General features: G+C 47.1%; 1 protein-coding gene across 1 annotated transcript in view; it reads left to right on the plus strand.

Moving 5' to 3' along the window:
* Positions 1–7767: 7767 nt before the first annotated feature.
* The window catches only part of CYR61 (cysteine-rich, angiogenic inducer, 61), a 16538-nt gene continuing 4778 nt past the window's right edge, over positions 7768–19527 (plus strand). The window contains exons 1-2 of the mRNA XM_010582746.1: positions 7768–7842; positions 8222–8665. Of these exons, the coding sequence (XP_010581048.1) occupies positions 7768–7842; positions 8222–8665 (519 nt within the window). The remainder of the gene's footprint in view (positions 7843–8221; positions 8666–19527) is intronic.

A 19527-nucleotide genomic window follows, 5' to 3' on the forward strand; every position in this document is an offset into this window, starting at 1 on the left:
ACAGAGATCAACCTTTATGCTGCAATTTCTAAAAGTCTAAGATTTGTTAAAAATGCACCTCTGGAAGCAGAGATACACCAGGGAGTCGTAGATGGGTGTCAGAGGCCAACAGTTCCCACCGCTCTGCAACACCAGCACCATCACCCTGGGCACCAGAGGTGCACCGGGATGCGGGAGAGTTCAGGCTCCTCTTAGCTGCTTTGCTCCTGACTCAAAACAAGCCACAGCCATGAACGAGCCACAGCCCCGGCCCCGGCAGGGCAGCCCCTGCCCGCCGCGAGCAGCCGGCTCTTCCGCTGGGAGCCGGCAGCTGCCACTGGGAAACCTCCCAGCCCTTATCCTCGCAGGCTGCGCTGAGTCAGGACCCTAAAAATAAGAGCAGCCCGGTTCCAGCCCCCGTGCTCTTTGATCTCCCGGCCCTAAGGCTGCGTTGACCCACGGCTTCTGGAGCGCTTTGCCAGCTGGGCCGGTGGCCTGCCTAGACTTGTTGCAACTCTGTAGCCCATCGTTTCAGTGATGTGTCAAAGCATTACTTGAAAGCTTGCTCTTTAAATCTGGTATGTGTTTTGGTAACTTGCTTCTTTCTTACCTACGCTCTGGGAGCACCAGATGCTTTTAGGGACAAAGGATCAGGATGGGCCCCTAATAATGCCATGTTTTTATAGAAGCACTTCAGTTTCTGATGGGATTTATCTGACACTGTGGAATATTTATAGTTAAATGGAACTGCGCAACGGAATAAAAATAGACTTTATAAGTTAAGCTTACGCTATTAACTGACTCAGTACCGGTAACCAAGAAAGAAGTAGTGCTTGGGAATATAATTTTGCCTCATCAGTCGAGCTTAACAAACATGTTGAGCTGAACTTAACTGGTCTTCCAAGCTTGGGCTCACTGCCTTCACCCGGACTTTGAATGCGGTCCACAATCCCTGCCTTTCCCCAGCGCAGGCAGGGAGCTAGCTGCTCCTCGCAGCGTGGCAGGCTGGCCGGGGGGGACCTCGGCAGCGCGGGGGGCAGCTCCTACGCCCTCGAGCAGCCTGAGTCCGTCCCCCTGCCCGCTCCCCGGGCACGCCGTCACCTGCAGGGCTCTCCCGGCCACCCCGCTTCTGCCCTGCTTTCCGCCTGGTTTCGCCTCCGACCTCGATGGTTTTGCAGCTGAGCCTGTGTTGGCAGAAGCTCGTTACTAAGCCTTACAAGGTTATTTTGAAAAAACGATCTCGCAAAGATATGGGAACTGAAAGCCCCACTTTGTTCATATTTGTCTTCCCTTGGCTGCGCGCGTGCCAAAGGGCTATCATCTTCCTTCCCGGCTGAAATAGAAATTCAGTAATGCATACTTGGGGAGTTCTGTCACTGCAGTAATCATTTAATAGTGACAAATAAGCCAGGGAATAAAACAAACAGATGGAAAATGGTCATCCCCATCCATGGACACCTGCTCTGGGATGCAGTCTGTAATGATCTATATACACTTCAGAGACGAAATTACTTTACCACATGTTGGAGAGTATCTGTTCAGATCTGGGAATGAGTTACAGGAAAGACATAAAGGGTACCAAAAATGGCATCAAATCAACAGTCTAAAAAGTACCTAGTTGTAGTTTTGAAAATAACAGATTATCTCATTCACAAAAAAGCTCTTGAACTGGGAAACAAAACAAGGGTAAAAATATCCCTTAAAAAAAACAGTATGAGCCCCAGCACTATCCACCCCCAGGACGAGTCACTGACACCATAAGCTTCCAGGGCTTTTTCAAATGTGGGTTACCAAACCCGATTTTGTTCAAAACATGCATTCCTCTGACTAGGAGCAAGGTGGAGCTTTCCATGCATTTCATTTCCAGGCTCAGGCCTTAAGGCATTTAAGCAGAAGTTAAGAATTTTAAAGATTTTAAGCCCATATTCGATTTGGAAAACCTACATGCTCAATATTTCCAAAAGGCAAGGCCAAACTGATGGTATGCCTAAACAAGATTTCAGGGGCATAATAATACTGGCAAGTATCCCAGTCTGAGTATGGTTTACAGTAAAAAAAGAAGAACCTTTGCAAGAAGACCTTGTATCTGTTCCCTTAGCAAAATCAGCTTTGTTTATTAGATATTTTTCAAGAATAGAGAAATGATGCAAAGAAAACATGCCTCTATTCAACAGCACCCTCCCAGCAAAAGTTTCCGGTCTCCCGCCTTCTGCCAGAATGTATTTTCATTCCTGCATATTGAAAGTATCTCGAAATGCAGATAGCCAGAGCACTCTTACGTAATAATGATGTGGCCTCATGCTATGAAGTCACTATCTGGTAAAATTTCAGCTATTTCAGTACATAAGTATTGGTGGTCTTTATTTGTAGAAAAGCCAGATTTAGGTTTCCACAAACTGAGCAGAAAAAATTCTCTTTCCCTGCTCTACCCCTCCTCTCTTGGGTTTAAGGGGAAGCAGAGTAGGTCCTAAATATACATTCATTCATTACCTTGTCTTTCTGAATGCATATAAATATGTTAAAATAGCTCACTAGCTTTCCCCCCTCAGAGAAAAAGCCTAAGGGGATGACATAACGTGACAATTAACTTATTAAGACATCAATACTTTTGCACGAACAGAATAGATTGCAGCTCTGGACTTTGAATTGAATCCTTGATGTCCAACAATGTGTTTGGGAAACTTAATAATGGGGAGGAAACAAAAGCAGATGTAAACATGGCAAGAAAATTGAAAGCAAGTGGCTGAATTTTGGTGGCAATTACATAAAACAAGTGTGAGCACAAAGAATTTATATAAGCGCCTTATTACATGCTTTAACATCAATTATAAGCCATCATTCCAAAAATAACTTTCCCAGCAAAAAAAAAAAACATATCCACAGGAGGAACAGAAGACTGTTATATAAAGGGAATCAGGGTCAAAAAAGAAGGTCCAGGAACAGTGATCTATTCACAAACCCTGAATTACTTCACCTCTCTCATGGAAAAATACAGGGCAAGTGTAGGCTTTCTCGCTTCATGTGGTTACAACTATAAATACATCTTCTGCTGACCTGCAGGTATTTACTGATGCCAGGCAGACTAAAGGGGAATTCTTGCCAGCCTTTTGCTCCTTTGTTTGATAACAGGTACATGTCCATGGCCCTTAGGCACAGCATGGTTCAAAAATTACTTTGGGACTCTTACCAGTGAGGGTGGCTATTTTTCTAATCCACTTGTCTAGATCGGTGGGATTTTCCCCATTAGATAATTATTATTTTAAGATTAACTTGTCAGCCAACATGAAGCAGAAAGACGAGATCCAAATTTGCACTGTTTGTATCACCATCTTGAGTCAGTAATCGGTAATGCTGTAAACCAACTCATTTTAGGCATCTGAGGCACATAAGCAACCTTCGGCCAAACCAGCACCATGAGTGGACCTGGCCCAAATGGAAAACAATTCAGCATGTTTCAGAAGCTGCCCACTGCTATTTGGCAGGGAAAACTAATTAACCCTGTATCAAGATGCAGACAATATTGCTGCTAACCCACTGTATCGGCCACAGGGTCATCGAGAGCTTGGTGGCGTACTGCTTGACTTACCTTTCTTTGCTTGCAAAGATCGTCCTGACAGGCGAACGTCCCTGCTGCTGCTGGCCATTACTCAAGCTTTGAGCAATGCAGATTGTGAAAGAGTTTGGCCGTATGGGAAATAAATTGTTATTTTTCTTCCTGCACAGAAAGGAATGGATTCAGCATGTGCCAGACTTGCTTCTTTTTTTTTTTTTTTTTTTTTGACAACTTGCAGCCCATTGTTTATCAAATGGCACCCTGAATCTTCTGCGTCATATTTTCTGTGACTTAAATACTTTTCTTTAACTAACACAATGTGTATGATGGCAAACAAATAAATAAATTTTAAAAAGCAGGACTTCTGTGGAAACAAAGTTTACCATTTCCCACACAGATTAAATGCTGATTTTCCTAATGAAATAAAACACTTGCATACAATTCTGCTGCTCTGTACTCCACATGAACTCAGAGCCTCACGCTGGATCTTTTCAGTGTGACAGCTGATTACAAACATGTTGCAATCACCTCACCTTCTTACCTTTTTTTTTCTTTTTGTTTTTAAAGAGATGCTACATTTCTGTTTCCATTTGGCTGCTGACCTTTTTTGTTTCCTCCAGCTGGAACAAAACTGTTCCAAAAAATACCTGTGTCAGCCTGCCCACCAGGGAGTTTTGGGGAAGCCGATGCAGCCAAGGCAGATGACTGGTGTCCTTGGCCCACACCGGGGTGATGCTCTACTGCACGCGTTCCTGTGCCATCACTGAGCAAGGAATCTGCCAGCAACTCACTGGACATGAGAAGGTTTTGGCTGGACCCCAGCACACTCCAGGATGGCAACTCCTACAATTTGGTAATAGATTGAGTAATTTAGAGCAGTCTTAGCACTGCTCCAAATCACTCTGGAGCTGCTTAACTCTCCCTGCTGCACCATTGTGGTGGCTATCGGAACCCATCTTCTCAGTCCTCTCTGGTGAAGCTGTTTTAATTTTTGCCTTCAAACAGGGGAAGTAAACAAGAAATTCCACATGCGGTTTGCCAGGGTGGCAGGAGAGCCCTGTGAGGGCCTGCCAAAGACAGGCAGCTACACAACGCCCTGCCAGCACCACTACACTGCTGCCTTCTGCGCATCCCTCTCAACCCCCTCCACTCATCCCCATTTGCAAAAAAATAATACTAAAAAAACCAAACCAAAACAAAACAAAACCCCCAAAATCCCTCCCTGTAAACTATCAGACTATGCCATGGGGTTTCAGATGGATGCAGTCCTTCCAGGCTAACAGCTTTGCTGTAAAGGATTAATGCCCCAAAAGGTTCAAATATTTATGAGCATCATGGAATGAGGCCAAGAGACATGCAGAAGATGCTAGGGCTGTTAGACTCATTTAGCATTTTTAAATGGTACCATCTTCTCCTAAGGACAATATTAATGTTTGGTTGTTTTTTTTTTTTAAAAAAAACAATATTCTTTTGAACTTACAATTTTCTTGGGAGATTTTTTTCTTCAGGCAGCCAGGTGATTTGTACATACAGAAGGTCTACAGTGGTTTTGCTTTGTTTTTTTTTTTTTTAAGCAAGCTACAGTTGTAAATAAGACCTCTGATGACTAAAATGGCATGGGATCAATGTGTAAAGCTTTTTCAGGCTGTTTATTAGAACATCTGAGAAAGCCTGGTTCACTTTTTCCTCTGCACAGGCAAGTTTCCTCTGCCTCTGTGTACAGCAACAGAAGAGAGAAAAACACTGGGAAGATGTTGGAAAATATGATAGTAAAACTGCAAACACTGACAGGTGGGCTCCGAGGAGGTAAATCTCTCCATCATTTTGTTTTTAATGGACTAGATTTGATACTGAAGTGCTGCCTTCCCCTCCCATTTAAGAAGGGGCCTATTTACAGAGCCAGGCGGAAAGGACGCGGGGCAGGAGCATCAAAGGATGGCGTTGGCATTTCACTCGAATTCCTCCGAGCTCTGCGGATTCGCTCCAGTCATCTTCGCTCGTCTGCCTCCCAAACCCTCCTGTCCCCGGGGAGCACAGGGAACCCTCCTGCAAACAGGGATGAGCTGGCTCAGCCCTGGGATGTGCAGGGGATCACCCCCAGGACCAGCTCAACCGCCTTTTCCAGATGTGCCATTTCTGGGCTGCAGCTGTCCACCGACCTGCCGGCTGCCCATTTCAGCTGGGCTCAGCGCTCAAACCAGCGACGTGGTGGCCGGCCGGAGAGGATGGCTCGGGCAGCACCAGGAAGGGCATCGGCGGTGCCTCCCCGGCAATAACCCGCCTTTTGGGGGACGCTGTGTTTATGGTGGCCGGCAGCTCCCCGCGGGCCGTACCCACAGCCTCGCCGCGCTCACCCACGCCAACGCCGCCGGCCACGCAGGGCCACGGGCAGAATGAGCAGCGCAGTTTCTTGCTAGGAACATTTGAAAGCAATTTTAGAGAAATGTATCATATCTGGAAAACTCTGTGTCACCGGGCTGCTGTGTTTCTGCGGGGGAGATGGGAGGTGGAGGTGCAGCGTTACACAGGCAGGAGGAAAAGGCTTGGCAGTGCTTTCAGCTCCACAAAATCTGAGCTGCTGTTAGCACGCACTGAACAGCGGCTGCCCAAGCATTCAGGTAATTTTTCCCCAGTGATGCTCTTGAAGGGCTATTTTCTTCTTTTAAACCGTGCGCTGTGCCGCACAGCCTCTCCCGAGCGCTGCGTGACCACCTCCCATCGCTCCCCCCAGGACAGTGTGGCAGGGTGGTGGCGAGCCCCACGGCGGGAGCCCAACCCCACGAGGCAGCACCGACACCGGGCAGCACCCCTGGCCCTCTCCCCTGCCCAGCCCTGCTGCCTCTGCTCCCGGTGAGAACGCACACCCTCCCTCCGAAAGGTCAACCCCCCCCGCAGCTTCTCCGCATCAGGAATAGGCTGCAAAGCCGCCAGCAAGGGAAGAGGAAAGGAGGTCCCTCCAGGACGTCGACCCAGCCCCAGCCCCTCTTCCCCGGCAGCCGAAATCAAGGCAGAGCCCGTCCCTCGCCCACGGCGGCCAAGGCTGCAGCAAGAGCTCACCCGGGGTGCTGGGAGGCATCGGGGGTGGAACCGGCCACGTCTCCGTGCCCGGGCTGCGTGGCCAAGCTAACCAGCTGGAGTGTGGAGGAACAAGGACTGTTCAGTGGTTTTAAAAGGGGAAATTATTTTTCTGCCAGACCATCCCAGGCTTCCAGCACTCTCCACACCATCTGACCATGGGCTACGTTTAAAACATGCTCTCTGGCTCTTTCTCACCGGGGTGAGGATATGAATAATAAGCTGGTACTGCCTTCTTATAATGCTACATTTTTCTGGTTAGTAAAATCTCCGGCAAAAACACAAAGAAGATCCAGATGGATTTCAACGTGCCAGCACACCGGAGGCAGGTTGGATGCCTGTATGATGATGGACAGCTGGACATCACCTCCTCTAGCAGCGCCCTGGCCTGCGAAGCACCTCGACCTTGGGGAGGTGGAAAAGCAGGGTGACTCAGGGAAGACATCTGCCCAGTTTCCAGTAGACCTTCCGACCGCTTGGAAGCGCTGGTGGAGCCATGAGCAAGTTGTGGGCAGTGGAACTAATGAGACCTCATTTCCTATGGATCTGTGTCTTGCGGTTGGACTTTCTGGTGTCTGAAGACCATATGAGCGCCAAGGAGGCACTTTCTGTGGTCAGGGTATTCACAGCCTCTCCCTCTGCCTCCTCACCATGGATTCCTCCAGCTTCTAACCGGAGCTGTGCTCAGGCCTCCGGCTCTCCCAGGGCATCGGCAGGGTATCCCTCCTCCCCCCGGCTGCTCGCCTTCCTGGGCTCTGCCTCCAGCTTAATCTCTTGGAAACAAATACCTTCTTTTCATGGTTGGCTGAAATTGATCCAATGCACTCAAAACCAGAGGGCGAACTAGCAGGCAAAAGTGACTAAAAAAAGATGCTTTCAGTAAGAAAGCCAGCATAACAGTGTTACAAAAACATTATACTATAAAGCAGGAGCAGCCCACAGTCTTGAGTCTAGCAGCCACAAATGAAAACCTTCTCAAGGCCAGGGGGCACTGGGCATGTACCACACACCTTTGAGGGCTGAGGACAGCGAGGGAGGGAGGGAGCCGTGACAGAGGCTCCCAGTTACCTTCTTGGGCATCAGCACAGTTACCTTCCTGGGCCCCCCACCGTGTCCCCCGCAAGCCCAGCAGCCCAGTCTCTGCTCTCCCACCTCCTGCCATGCCCGTGAGGATCCGTGAGCATCCCGACCCCTGCACCGCCCTGCCACGGGTTACCCAGCACAGCAACAGAGGGGTAAGTGGAAAAAAAGCTGGTAAACTCCTCTGTTTGGTACACACAGCTGGGCAGGCATGCGTTGCATTTCCCACGTTAAAAGTGGATCTATTTTGCATACGCGTTTACCCTCGACAAGACTACTTATGTAGCACCAGCAGGGAAACACCTTTGAACTTTGCTGACCTGCATGTGGTTCAGTGCCACAGATCGGCTGTTGCTGCGATAAACACCGCTTCACAGGTATCTTTTGCAAGAGCAGTTAAGAGTAGATGTTTCTCCATGAAGATACACAACAGAACAAATGGAACAAACCAAAGGCAAAAATGAGAGGCTACCCAGCTTGATTTACAAAGTTGGTGGTGTCATACGCCCTAAAGCGATATAATTTTTTAAAAAGACCGAAAACGAAGGCAAGCACGTTCTAGTGACTACGGAGTTTGCTGTCGCAGGCAGCAGCAGGACTGCGGTGCAGCCACGGCACAGCGTTGAGCACACCATCACGGTACCTGTTAAACCAACGATTCTCCCTCCCACGCTTGGTGGCTGCCATAGGGGTGAAGAGCCGCGAAGATGCAGGCTTCCTGCGTGCGCACCGGGCTCGAGCCGGCAGCAAAGACGGCCGTCAGCCCGCCGGACTAAGGGAAGGGGGCTTGGTTGCCCTGGAGGAGGGAAGGCTCTGGAGGGGCCCAAGAGCAGCCCCCGGCACCTCTGGGGTGGTTATCCAGAAGACAGAGCCAGGCTCCAGCGTAAACTGGAGCAAGAGAGGTTCAGACTGGGTTCTGAATTCCTGCCCGAATTATCCAGTGATCTTATATTTTCCCTGTACCTCGGCTTCCCACACGTAAAATGCAAAGGCACATATAGATAGCGTTTCCCACTGACAGTAGTTTCATGAGAACACGTGCACTAAGACTGTACGGCACCAGAGACCACAGAGGTTTAAAAATAAATACCTTTTTAAGACAATGAAGAATAAATACCCATCACATGAACATGTGCAAAATTAGCTGGGAGCGTGTTGTTTGTGGGACAGGAATTCACTTTGCTGTCAAGCTGGTTTGTGGCAGAGCTGACTGGCCGCAGGGTGTGATCCGACAGCACATCCCCTGCTGCAGGAGGTGACCAGGACAGCGGGACACAGCCTCAGTCTGTATTTACAGCTTAGTCCAAGCAGCCCACACCTTCTGTCTTTGCATGATAATCTGCTTCTCAAAATATTTTCCTTCCCAAAACTAACATGAAAATGAGAGCAGAAGAAACTTAGCCTCAGACTGCTGTTCAAATAGCACTGAGTTACTAAAAAGCAGAGGAAAAAAAAGCGCAAGCTGAAGATGCTATCATCTGGAGTAGAAGAGACTGACAGGCAGCAAGAGACTTCCAGATAGGAGGGAAAGATGGTTCCCATTCACATCAACAGCAAAATGTCACTCAGCATCTGGATCAGGACCCCTCTGCACTGGAAATCAGCTTTCAGATGGGGGCCAGCCACTCTTTTGTATTGACTTGTCTGTGCCACAGTGACACTGCTGCTAACACTTAATTTATTTTGTCCATTTAGGAGACATCTAGTTATCTCAATTATTTAACAATGTGTAAAATTACAAACACATTCAACTACAATATGTTCCTCTTGCGTAAACTTCTCCTCTTGGCCACATACATAATGAAAACCCTGTTGAGTCAGTAATAAAATCCAGAAAGCTTTCAAGTCTCAGAACTGAATGTTCAAATTTTGTAGCTCACTTCCTTTTCTAACCAGACAGCAGGGCTGCCAAGAGAATTTCTGGGCGTTCAGCCCCTTTTGATATACATATACATACATACACACACAAATATATATATATATAGTACTCTACCAGGGCTGGCAGACAGCAGGCACCAATTGTTTTTAACGCGGTTATGAACAAATGCATTTTAAGAAGAAGTCGGAATACTACTTGTTTTCATCTGATGGAACAGACAGCTCAGACCTGGACAGGGAAAACGATCAGCTCCAGCTCTGTCAATAAATAAATATTTGCATTTCACTCCAGCAGAGGAAAAATGCAGCACTGATTTTAGGAACCAACCTCAAAAATTCATGTGTGGAAATACCACAGTTCTTTATGCAAACGGACCAGTTGCACATGCAAATGCCTGATTTGCACGAATAATGGCCCTATACGTATGTACAGGTCAGGCATATGATCTAGCACACCACATTTTTGGGGGCTAAGCCTCACTCCCGTGAAGAGCAGAGCATCCTCATCCTGCACTGAAGCCAAACAGTAATGAGTGAACTGGGCCAATCACAACTGGGAAGACTTCGATAGCTAAATATGAGAGCCTTAAGGTTGTATTACACAGAAGACTTATGATTCCCGCCCGAAAGACTAAATAGCTTCTAAATCCTTTGCACTATTTATAACAACAACCACCACCACAATTACATTTATTCTTCTTCAGAAGCACTGTCTGCTTTTGTATTTATACTGTAAGCAGCATATTAAAAAGGGGACCAAATAGATTTCACATATGTCAATGCAATACAAGAGCAGGCAGCAGCCACGTGAAGGGAAGGACAAACATTCAACGAGTTTCATATGGCATGGAAACACAAAGCGAAGTTCAAGTCTGAGAGTTTTCCCACACTTCAGCTAAGTACATTACCAACAGCCACTGAGGTACTTGCTACCATCATATGGGAGCAGGATGATACGGGGCTTGATACAGCATCCCCCCCAGTCCACACAGGTACTTGTACTGGTGTGGGAACACAGCACAACTGAACATGAGATAAACTGGCAAACAAACATCGGCTGAGGAATTAGACCCTGTGGCTCTTCACTTGATAGGCAGAGCGAGGTCATCCTAACCTACCCCGGACTCTAAACCGGGAGATCTTTCCATCGCTTTCATGATGAAATCTTTCCACTGTCAGCGGGTAATGAGTCAGAATAGGAGAGGGATGCTGTTTACTGAAAAGCTCTTGGAACTAGAGGGAGGAAAAGGGAAATACATATGAGAGGCTAAGGATGGGTTCCAAAAACAAGATAAGAAAAATAAAACATGGACAAAATGTGGGAGTGAGGATGGAGGTGGAGGCAGAAATACCGAAGTGAAGGCAGAAGGGGAGACACATGCTAGAAGAACCTGGACAGAAAGCTGAACACAGGTAAGGAATAGCAAAAGGAACAGCAGAAGGATGCTAATGGGAATGGGAGAGATGAAAAACAGGGGGACAAAAGGTGGTGGGTTTCCAAGTTGTGCACTACTGATGTGCATGTGCCCTTTTTTAAAGTGAATGCATAGCCACGATGGCCCTAATATCATCAGGACACCAATGACCCTATCAGGACAGCCAGTTTGCACTGGCAGAGGATATAAATTAAAGGTGTCTGAGTAAGGAGAATCACGGGAGTGACTAAAATGACTGGGATCAAAGGGAAGACCCATCGCCCCCCACCAAAATGCCATTCCTCCCCCTGCAAGGGGTCAACTTGTGCATTGTAGCTCCTCTGCATGTGCTTGTCATTTGTAAGCACCCACAGTGCTCTCACTCATGCTTCAGGTATCCGAATGCCGCTGAGTCCTTAGCACACCCTCTTGACATCCCCGTGCGTCAGGAAATAACGTTTACCTCCTCTTTACAGAGGGGCAGTGAAGCACAGGGAGATGAATGATTTGTCCAGGACCACACTGGCAGGCTGTGGAAACCCAGAGCTTGAACCCAGCTCTCCCAAGTCCCAGGACAGAACTGCAGCTGCTAATGAGAACCAAGAAAATTCAAAAAATGCAAATGAACCATCTTGAAAGTTTTAAGTGAGACTCCTGCTGCAGGCATGAAAGGAGGAAGTGCAGACTCCAACAGGCAAATTCTTTGCCACCCCATCTCCTGAGTCCCAGAAATCCTGTTGATCTGGGCTAATAAATTTCCCCAAGCCCTAGACGTTCTCTTGGCCCTCATCCCAAGCTCACATAAGAAGCTATTTCATAGGCAAGGTTCTTATTTACAGTTACTCAACTCCCATAATATTTTATCTGAGGTGGCATTTTTAACACTCCCCTCCCCAATACTGGATGAACTGTCTCTTTCTTTGCTTTATAGGTTTGTAACTAATCTAGTTAAAATCCCATAAATATTGGGATGTTTCTGTGCTCCCCATTCAGACAGGAGGCTGGCTGAGAAAAAAGTCCATTAGCATTAAAATGATGGTGACATCCAGACTGAAGCTGACAATTCATTCATTTTCTAAGTCTACTGTCATCATGCCAGCTGCCCTTCAGGAGCTGACTGTGCATCAACTGTGTAGCCTCCTGGACGCGCAATACTCGGGCAAGGGTATCCTGCCATAAAATCCAGAGAGTCACAAGTCCTTGCCAGGTCACACAGTGGCTTAATGTGCTGGTTTGCTACCCCTGGGAGACCCGGGCTGGGGTCTTTGTTTTACTGCAGACCTGTGTGCCACTCCAACAGCACGAAGGAGGTCATAAATGCAGGGGAACGAGGCACCGGGGAGCAGCCACAGCGTAGCAGGGTGCCTCAGGCCAGCGCTGCTGCTGGAATCAATGAATCTCAGTTTGGGTCTAAGATGGCTGGGTTTGCTTGAATCGGCGCTCACAACTAACGCACAGTAAAGAGGTGCGAGCGGGCCGTATTGAAACATGGCCTGTAGTTCAGCTGGCAAAGAAAGAGTTGCATTATTCTGCCACTTCTCCTGGATGTGCAATGGCCCCTAATGCTGTTGTGACAATACCAGCCCTCAGCATAGGAGCGCCCTTCTCTCAGCACCCTCCTTTCGCAATGCTCCCAGGTGCAATGGCGTGGTCTGTGCATTGTACTGGTCAGAAAAGGAGCTTGCGGAGAAGGAAGCTGCACCCAGGGCTCGAAAACAAAGGCAGCCCAGTGCCCCTGTGCTGGAAGGCCCCAGTAAGGAGAGGTGCTGAGCTGCCTTTACCCGGATGATGCTGTCCCGCACTGAGCAGATACCCATGGGATGGCCCCATCCCCTTGTATTACCAGGATGGCAGGTCACCTGCACTCAGGGAAAAGATGTCCTCTCCTGCTGAAGTTGGTGGGAAAGCAAAACAACCTCACCAGGACTCCTAGCTTTACTCACACACTGAGATGACTATTATTTTTTTTATATATATATATATATATGTCTATATTTAATCATAGAGTGCTTAGCCAGCCCCAATACAGACTTCTACTTCCTAGCTCTACTTTTCTTCAACAGAAAACTTCCCTGAGAAGTTAGTCAGCCCAAGAATCCCTTTTAAAAAGTTAATCTTTTTTCTTCAAAAGTTAGAAAACTGCCAGCTGTTTAATCAGATTGTCGAAAAAACTTACTTCTCAGCTGAGGATAACGTCTGAGGAAATCAGAGAGAGGCAGATGCAGCCAGCCATTCCTTGGGAGCTCTTCAGAAACTCAAATGTCAGTTGTTTCAGTTAATTAATGTGTGCTAATTAATTAATGCCATTAATTTTGATCAGATAAATCAGCTTTAACATCAGTATAATTGAGATCAGAAGCTAGCGCTCAGGTAAGACCCCAGCCAAGTTCAAAGCTAACGCGTAAAAAATCTCGCTGAATGTGGAAGTTGACCTCCCGCCGTCCCAGTCAGCATCTCGCAGGTGTGGGAAGTGTGTGCATCCTATCGTGCGGGGAGGGCTCTGCCATTTTGCTTTCCGCACAGCATCTGGTCCCTCTCACCTTTCAGGGACATGCCCGCTGATAACATCCAGGCTCTCAGCCGTGGTCCTGAGCCCCAGCTCCTAGTCCATGGAAACCCCAGGCAGGGCATGCTGGCCTGTGCCCCCACCCACCCACGCTCCCCGTGCACAGGGTTTGCTGCCCTGCCCTGCTCGCTCCTGAACTCTTCACTTCGCACCCGACCTTCATCAGGGGCATTTCAGCAGCAACCCTCTGCTCCTGCAAAAAGAACTGCCACCTTGACTGTCCCTTTCACCAGCTACGTAAGCGAGGGAATGCTTTTTACCCAACATCCTCACCAACCACCATCTAGTCCTCTATTTTTGAAATATGTAAGGCCTGAAATGTAGAATTTGGGGTTTTACACCAGCTAATATTAATAGAAACATTCTCAGGATTTTTTTCCCCCAATGTAAATGGAACATTTTTATTTTTTTAAGCATGCCCCTGCGGTGCTCGCAGGCAAAACACTGCAGCATTGTACCCGCCCGGGGAGCTCGCTATAAACACATCTGTCTAGCTGCTCTGTCAGGCCCACTGAGCTCTCTATAAACCAGGAAAAGTAAACCCGTACATTAAATATTTACTGTTTTCAGTATGTATAATCTAGAAGTGTTTTTAGCAGCACAAGTAAGGCGCACTTTTAATCAATGATTTTTATTTTGACATGGCACTGTTAAACACTGTATGGGTACATCCTGAAAAAGCCCGCTCCTTGAAACCAGAGGGTCTCCTCTCACAACCGGTTACAAACATTATCGTGTTGTCACACACTGCTCACCTGAAAGACCCATCCTATCTCCCAGTTTTCTGCTCTGATCCCAAATTATCCCGTTAGTCGAGAAGTTGAGCTCGTGGGGAGTTTCAGCAGCAGACCCCAGGTTAGGCAGCGAAAGAGGACAGTGACAAATACGTAGCTGACTCTGTACAAAAGGATACAGACGAGTGCAAAGAGTTAAAAGAGTAACAACACAAAAGCAAACTTCTCTGAAAGTAAACAGCTGCCAGCCAGCACTAATTTTCTTTTATGATTAACCTAACAGCTAGCTTTTAATGCTTGCCCCATGCAAAAGAGCTCCTGCTTTCATCTCACCACTGACACTAGGAGTCATAATTTCTGTACGACAACAGGAAAAGAGACGTTAATGCAATCGTAAAAAAGTCTCCGCACCAAAGCAGTCTGCTGATAGCCCGTGCTAACCTTTTACTTCCTGAGGACATCGGTCCCTGGGAAAACAGCGGGCAGCAGACAGGTTTCCTGGCTGACTCAAAGAGATGTCCTTCTCCCTGTGGGGCTGCGCAAGCCGCTGGGCTCCTCGGTCCTGGCTGCTGGATGGAGCCCACGCTGGAGGACCCTTTCGCAGAGCAGCCCACCAGCTCCCACCAGCCACCTCCCTCCAGTTTTATTTTAGCCCCCAGCAGAGATAAGGTGAGGAAGAGATTCCATTCACATAGTTTCTTCTTCACTCCCCTAGAAAAATCACCCCAACCAGCTCAGCAGCACAAGACACATCTTTCAGATTTGGATGCTAATCAAGTCTCAAGATGGTTTAGCACTTCTCCCTAATCGCAGGCACGTAACTCTGGGATGGGCAGCTATTTGCACATTCTTGGATCGTAACTCCACAAACATTCTTAAAGCACATACATGATCTGTTGGCTGCCTGCAAGTCCTCCCTATCTGCAAGGATGACATCGTGTCTACTTATTTGTCTGCTATTGATTTTTTCACTACACTATCACAGACTAGAAGCGATGGGCACAAGCCAGAGAACAGCGCAAGTAACTGATCTCTAGCATCAGAGTAGCCCTGGAGGAGGTTGTGGCTGGCTTCCTTGCATCGGTTAGCTCCTATGTGCCATAAAATAAGCATGCACAACAGAGAACACAGCTAGCTGTCACTGCAAGGTGCTCACGTAACATATCAGTAGGCAAAGGGTAAGAGCCTAGACGGGACAGAATGGAAATGAACAGTAACACAGCAAACACAACTAAGGTCTCACCGTGGTTTAATAAGCTTGTGTACGTAGCAGAGAATGAGTAATGATTTTGGACAAAGCCAACAGGCACCTCAGGGCATTCTGAAATTAATCCTGTGACATTTCCAGCAGCTAGCCTGGAAAGTGCAGTAAGTGACAGAATTCACTGTGCGGCAGAGCACGTTCAGCATCCTGCCAAATCAGGCCTCCTCTCCTATTTGCATGCAAGGAAAAAAAAAAAATTAATCAATACTCATTTTTTTTTTCAAGAAAATAGCTACAAAAGCATGTTCTTAAAATCAAAGGCTAGGCAAGTCCTTTGAATGTCCATGTATCGGTGACAAGAAACTGTTCCATCAGGCCATGAAGAGCAGGGAGGGAGGGAAAGCATCAGAAGGAAGGCAGACGGTTCCCCTAGCTTTGACACAGGCCAACCTTAAGGAAATGTAGCTGTGATTATTAACTATAATGAAACAAAACACATTCATGGAAAGAAGAGTTTGCCATGTATTTCAAATGCAGAAAAAGAAAACAAACAATCCAACCTGAACATACCAGGGAGCGTATTCTGGGGCACACGGTCCCACAACACAGATAAAAGCAGGAGGCAGTTGTCTCCGAGGTGCAGTTAAGCTGTAGACTGAGGCAGACAGCAGCTGACAACCATTATGGACCACAGCCTGGAAGTGTGCTTTGATCAAGGATTTCTCGGGCACAACCTGATTGACTGCAATCAGGTTCAGCTAGCTCCAATAACTCCTTGCACTCACGAGCAATTTTCTTTTGAGCTTGCTCATTTTGTCTTAACGGATGTCAGTTCGCATGCATTGCTCCACTGGGAAATCCTGCACTCTGAGGACCAAAGTTTAAAGTTAAGAATAAGTTTCTACCGAGGTCATTTGGGATGATTAACTCTCTGGGGTGAGATCTCTGTTCAGGACCTTCATCTCTGCTGGTGCTGGGAAAGAACCGGTGTATGCTCCTGATGCCTCAGCCTCCTTCGCAAAACTCAGGAGACACAGCTGCGAAAATTTTTTTTCTAGAATATATAAAGACATTTCAGGCTATATTGCTATCATTTGCAAGCTACATCACTGCATGGGATGAAAACAATAGACATGACTAAGAAATCCACGTGCGGCCAGGTGCTAGCTAGGACCACCTGATTTTTTTTTTTTTTTTTTTTTTGTGGCATGGAGAGCCAAAGCCCATAATAGCCTTTTCATTGCAAACTTCAGCTATAGGGATGCGCTTGATGCAAACTGCATCTTCTGAATGTAGCCCAGTGTTGAAGTACACACGCATGAGAGTAGGTGAATATATATAAGTAATCCACCTGCCTCACTGAGAAAACAGTAGTGGTTGGTACTAAAATAAAGTTAATGCCAGATGCTTGAATGACAGTGGCAAAAGTATTTTGAGTCTCTGACTGGGCAGGAGGAACGAGCAGGAGCTGGCTGTATCTGCTTTGCATTTCTGCATCCAGCTTGGGGTGAGAAAGCCATGCAGTACGTACTGCCAGTCAGCGGTTCAACAGGAACACACTGACCATCAGCAGGGATGCTTCTTGCCTCCGTTACACTGCTACATCCCTTTATATCTGTGTAGGGTATATCTGCATAGCGGTGCAGTTCACACATGAAAGCAACAATGAGCACAACTGAATACTACATCACATTTTCCTTCTCCGTTTCCCTGCAGGGTTAGTTTCCCCTTCCACTTTCACACAATGACAACCTCTGCGACACCTTGACAGCAGCCAGAGAAAAACGCAGCACACCGACAAAGCAAAGTGCCTCTCAGCGCACAAATACTGCAAAGCAAAACCCCTCAAATGTTGGAAACCACAGGCAAGGCACAGACTGTACAAAAACTGACAGGCATGAGCATAGCTGAAGGGAGGGCAGCAGGGAAGAGGAAGAAAACAAATAGGAAATGCCATACTCAAAAGAATTCAGCATAAACTCTGAGCAAATCAAAGCAAGAAAAAAAATCTGAACCCACTTGAATTTTAGCTGCTGAAGCCTTCTGGCTACTCGGCCGCTCTGCCTGTGCGTCGCTATGCTTAATTTGCCCCACTGGATTTGCACCTCCTGTGAGTGACTGAGAGGAGCCATTGACTCTGGGAGGACTGATTTAGAGCAGCAGGAACCAGCGGCCTGGCAGGGGCTGCAGGAGAGGCCCAGCCCAAGGTAGGTAAACACTAGAAGAGGGAAGGCCACAGGGAAAAAAGACTGGAACAGGGAAAAGAAGAAGAAAGAGGAGGAGAGATGGAAGAAACGTGCGGCGAAGGATGGGCAGAGGAAAAAGAGAATGCGAAAGAGCAAATTAAACATGGTACAAACAATGGGCTGGACGCTGGATTTAATAAGATCTTTCTCCAGAATCCACATGGTTGTAAACCTCTGGCGTGCTCTGGTTTGGTGCTGGATACTTACTGTCCGTGGGAGCACCAGCACCTGGAGAAGCCTCTGTCCTACACAGCACTTCACGCTGCTCTGCAGTCCCTATGCACAGCCGCGAAAAACTGACGCTGGGTGGAGGGAAGATAAACCAGGGTTTTTTTCTTGATTTGTTTCTCCGGAAAGCCCTGTCCCTGGAGAGACGCAGGCCTGTGAAAATGACAGGATATACTCAGTAAATCTGTAATACCTGCTACGCGAGCCAACTGTTTCAAATTCCTGCTTTGCATTAGCCAAGCTCCCAGCAGACTTTACCTGACAAACAGCAATTGCCTATGGCACAAAAAGTGAGGAGCCAGTAAAATACTCTTCATGACGCGAAGCGGGGAGTATTTCCCAGTTCACTTAGGACGACAAAGGTCTGGAACAGTACGTTACACTGAATAAAACCTTCAAAAAGGAAGATACTCCAAACTTCTTCCTGTTTCCTGACGTACATGCAGGAGATGCAGGCACAGCCTGGAAGGTAAATGCTGGGTCACAGTTTGTGACAGGGAAACGTGTGCAGGGAAAGCCTATGAAAGGGTCACAGTCTAACCCGAACTCCAAAGAAACTCAACCCATCTCAAGTGTTGTCAGCTACTTGAAATTCAGGACAGGTTTGTTAAAAGGTGCTTCAAAGCTTTCAAAGTGACCTTTTTTTGAGCAAATGTAGGTTCAGTTACAGTTTCCCATCAAAGTTGTGTGAATGTGTGGTAGGACACGAAACCAAGTGAGAAAAGGTGCTATTCATGCACTTTTCCTGTGGCATTTGCTGAATGTTGTGAAAGTCATAGATCAAAGCAAAACGCTTGCGTGCGTGTCCTTAAATTAGATGTAATTAAATAAACAAGTGTTTGCATAAATCCCTGAAAAGCAAAAGTGGCCAATTTAACCACGCATCAGTGTGCTAGCTTCTTCCACTTTTTCAACATTTTTGAAAATTTTTGAAAATTTTCATTAATCAAGGTGTGTTGAATCACAAACTTGTTCCTCCTGATCACAATGCTGCTGTGTAAAGAGTCATCGCGGGAAAGCAGTACCGGTCAGATTCTCCATCAGAAAACCACTTTAGAGTTTTAAAACCGAAGTACCACAGGACAAAAACCCATACATCTATAAAACCAAGGGAAGCCCGGCGTACTGGATAGCTTGGAGTCTGGAAAGAGGATGGAGCCCTTCTCCTCCTCGTCACCAGCTGGGGCTCAGCCAAATCAGTAGGGATGGAAAGTCGTTACTAGCACTACTGGCAACCAGTGAAGTTCGCCGGTGGTCTCTGTCCAATTCTTAATGGACACATAAAATACCTCCTGTCATCAGAAATGGCACTAAATGGTATATATTGGCAGTCTCGGGAGATAGCTGCATGTAACTAAAGACTGAATTTCCCTTTCGGCTATTGTCCTTTCCGGTCAAATTCTGAGGCACACGAGCGACGAATAAACCCACTGCCGCCTTCTGAAGAGCAACTTCGGGGCAAAGGGGCTGCGGAGCTTTCACCCCATCACCTTTCCCAAACCACAAAACCGCCACAAAGTAAAACATCAGTCGAATTTACTTGAATGAAAAGAAAACCACGAAGAGAAT

Source organism: Haliaeetus leucocephalus, unplaced genomic scaffold (assembly GCF_000737465.1).
Source record: "Haliaeetus leucocephalus isolate CR32 unplaced genomic scaffold, Haliaeetus_leucocephalus-4.0 Scaffold848, whole genome shotgun sequence".
NCBI classification, from domain to species: Eukaryota; Metazoa; Chordata; class Aves; order Accipitriformes; family Accipitridae; genus Haliaeetus; species Haliaeetus leucocephalus.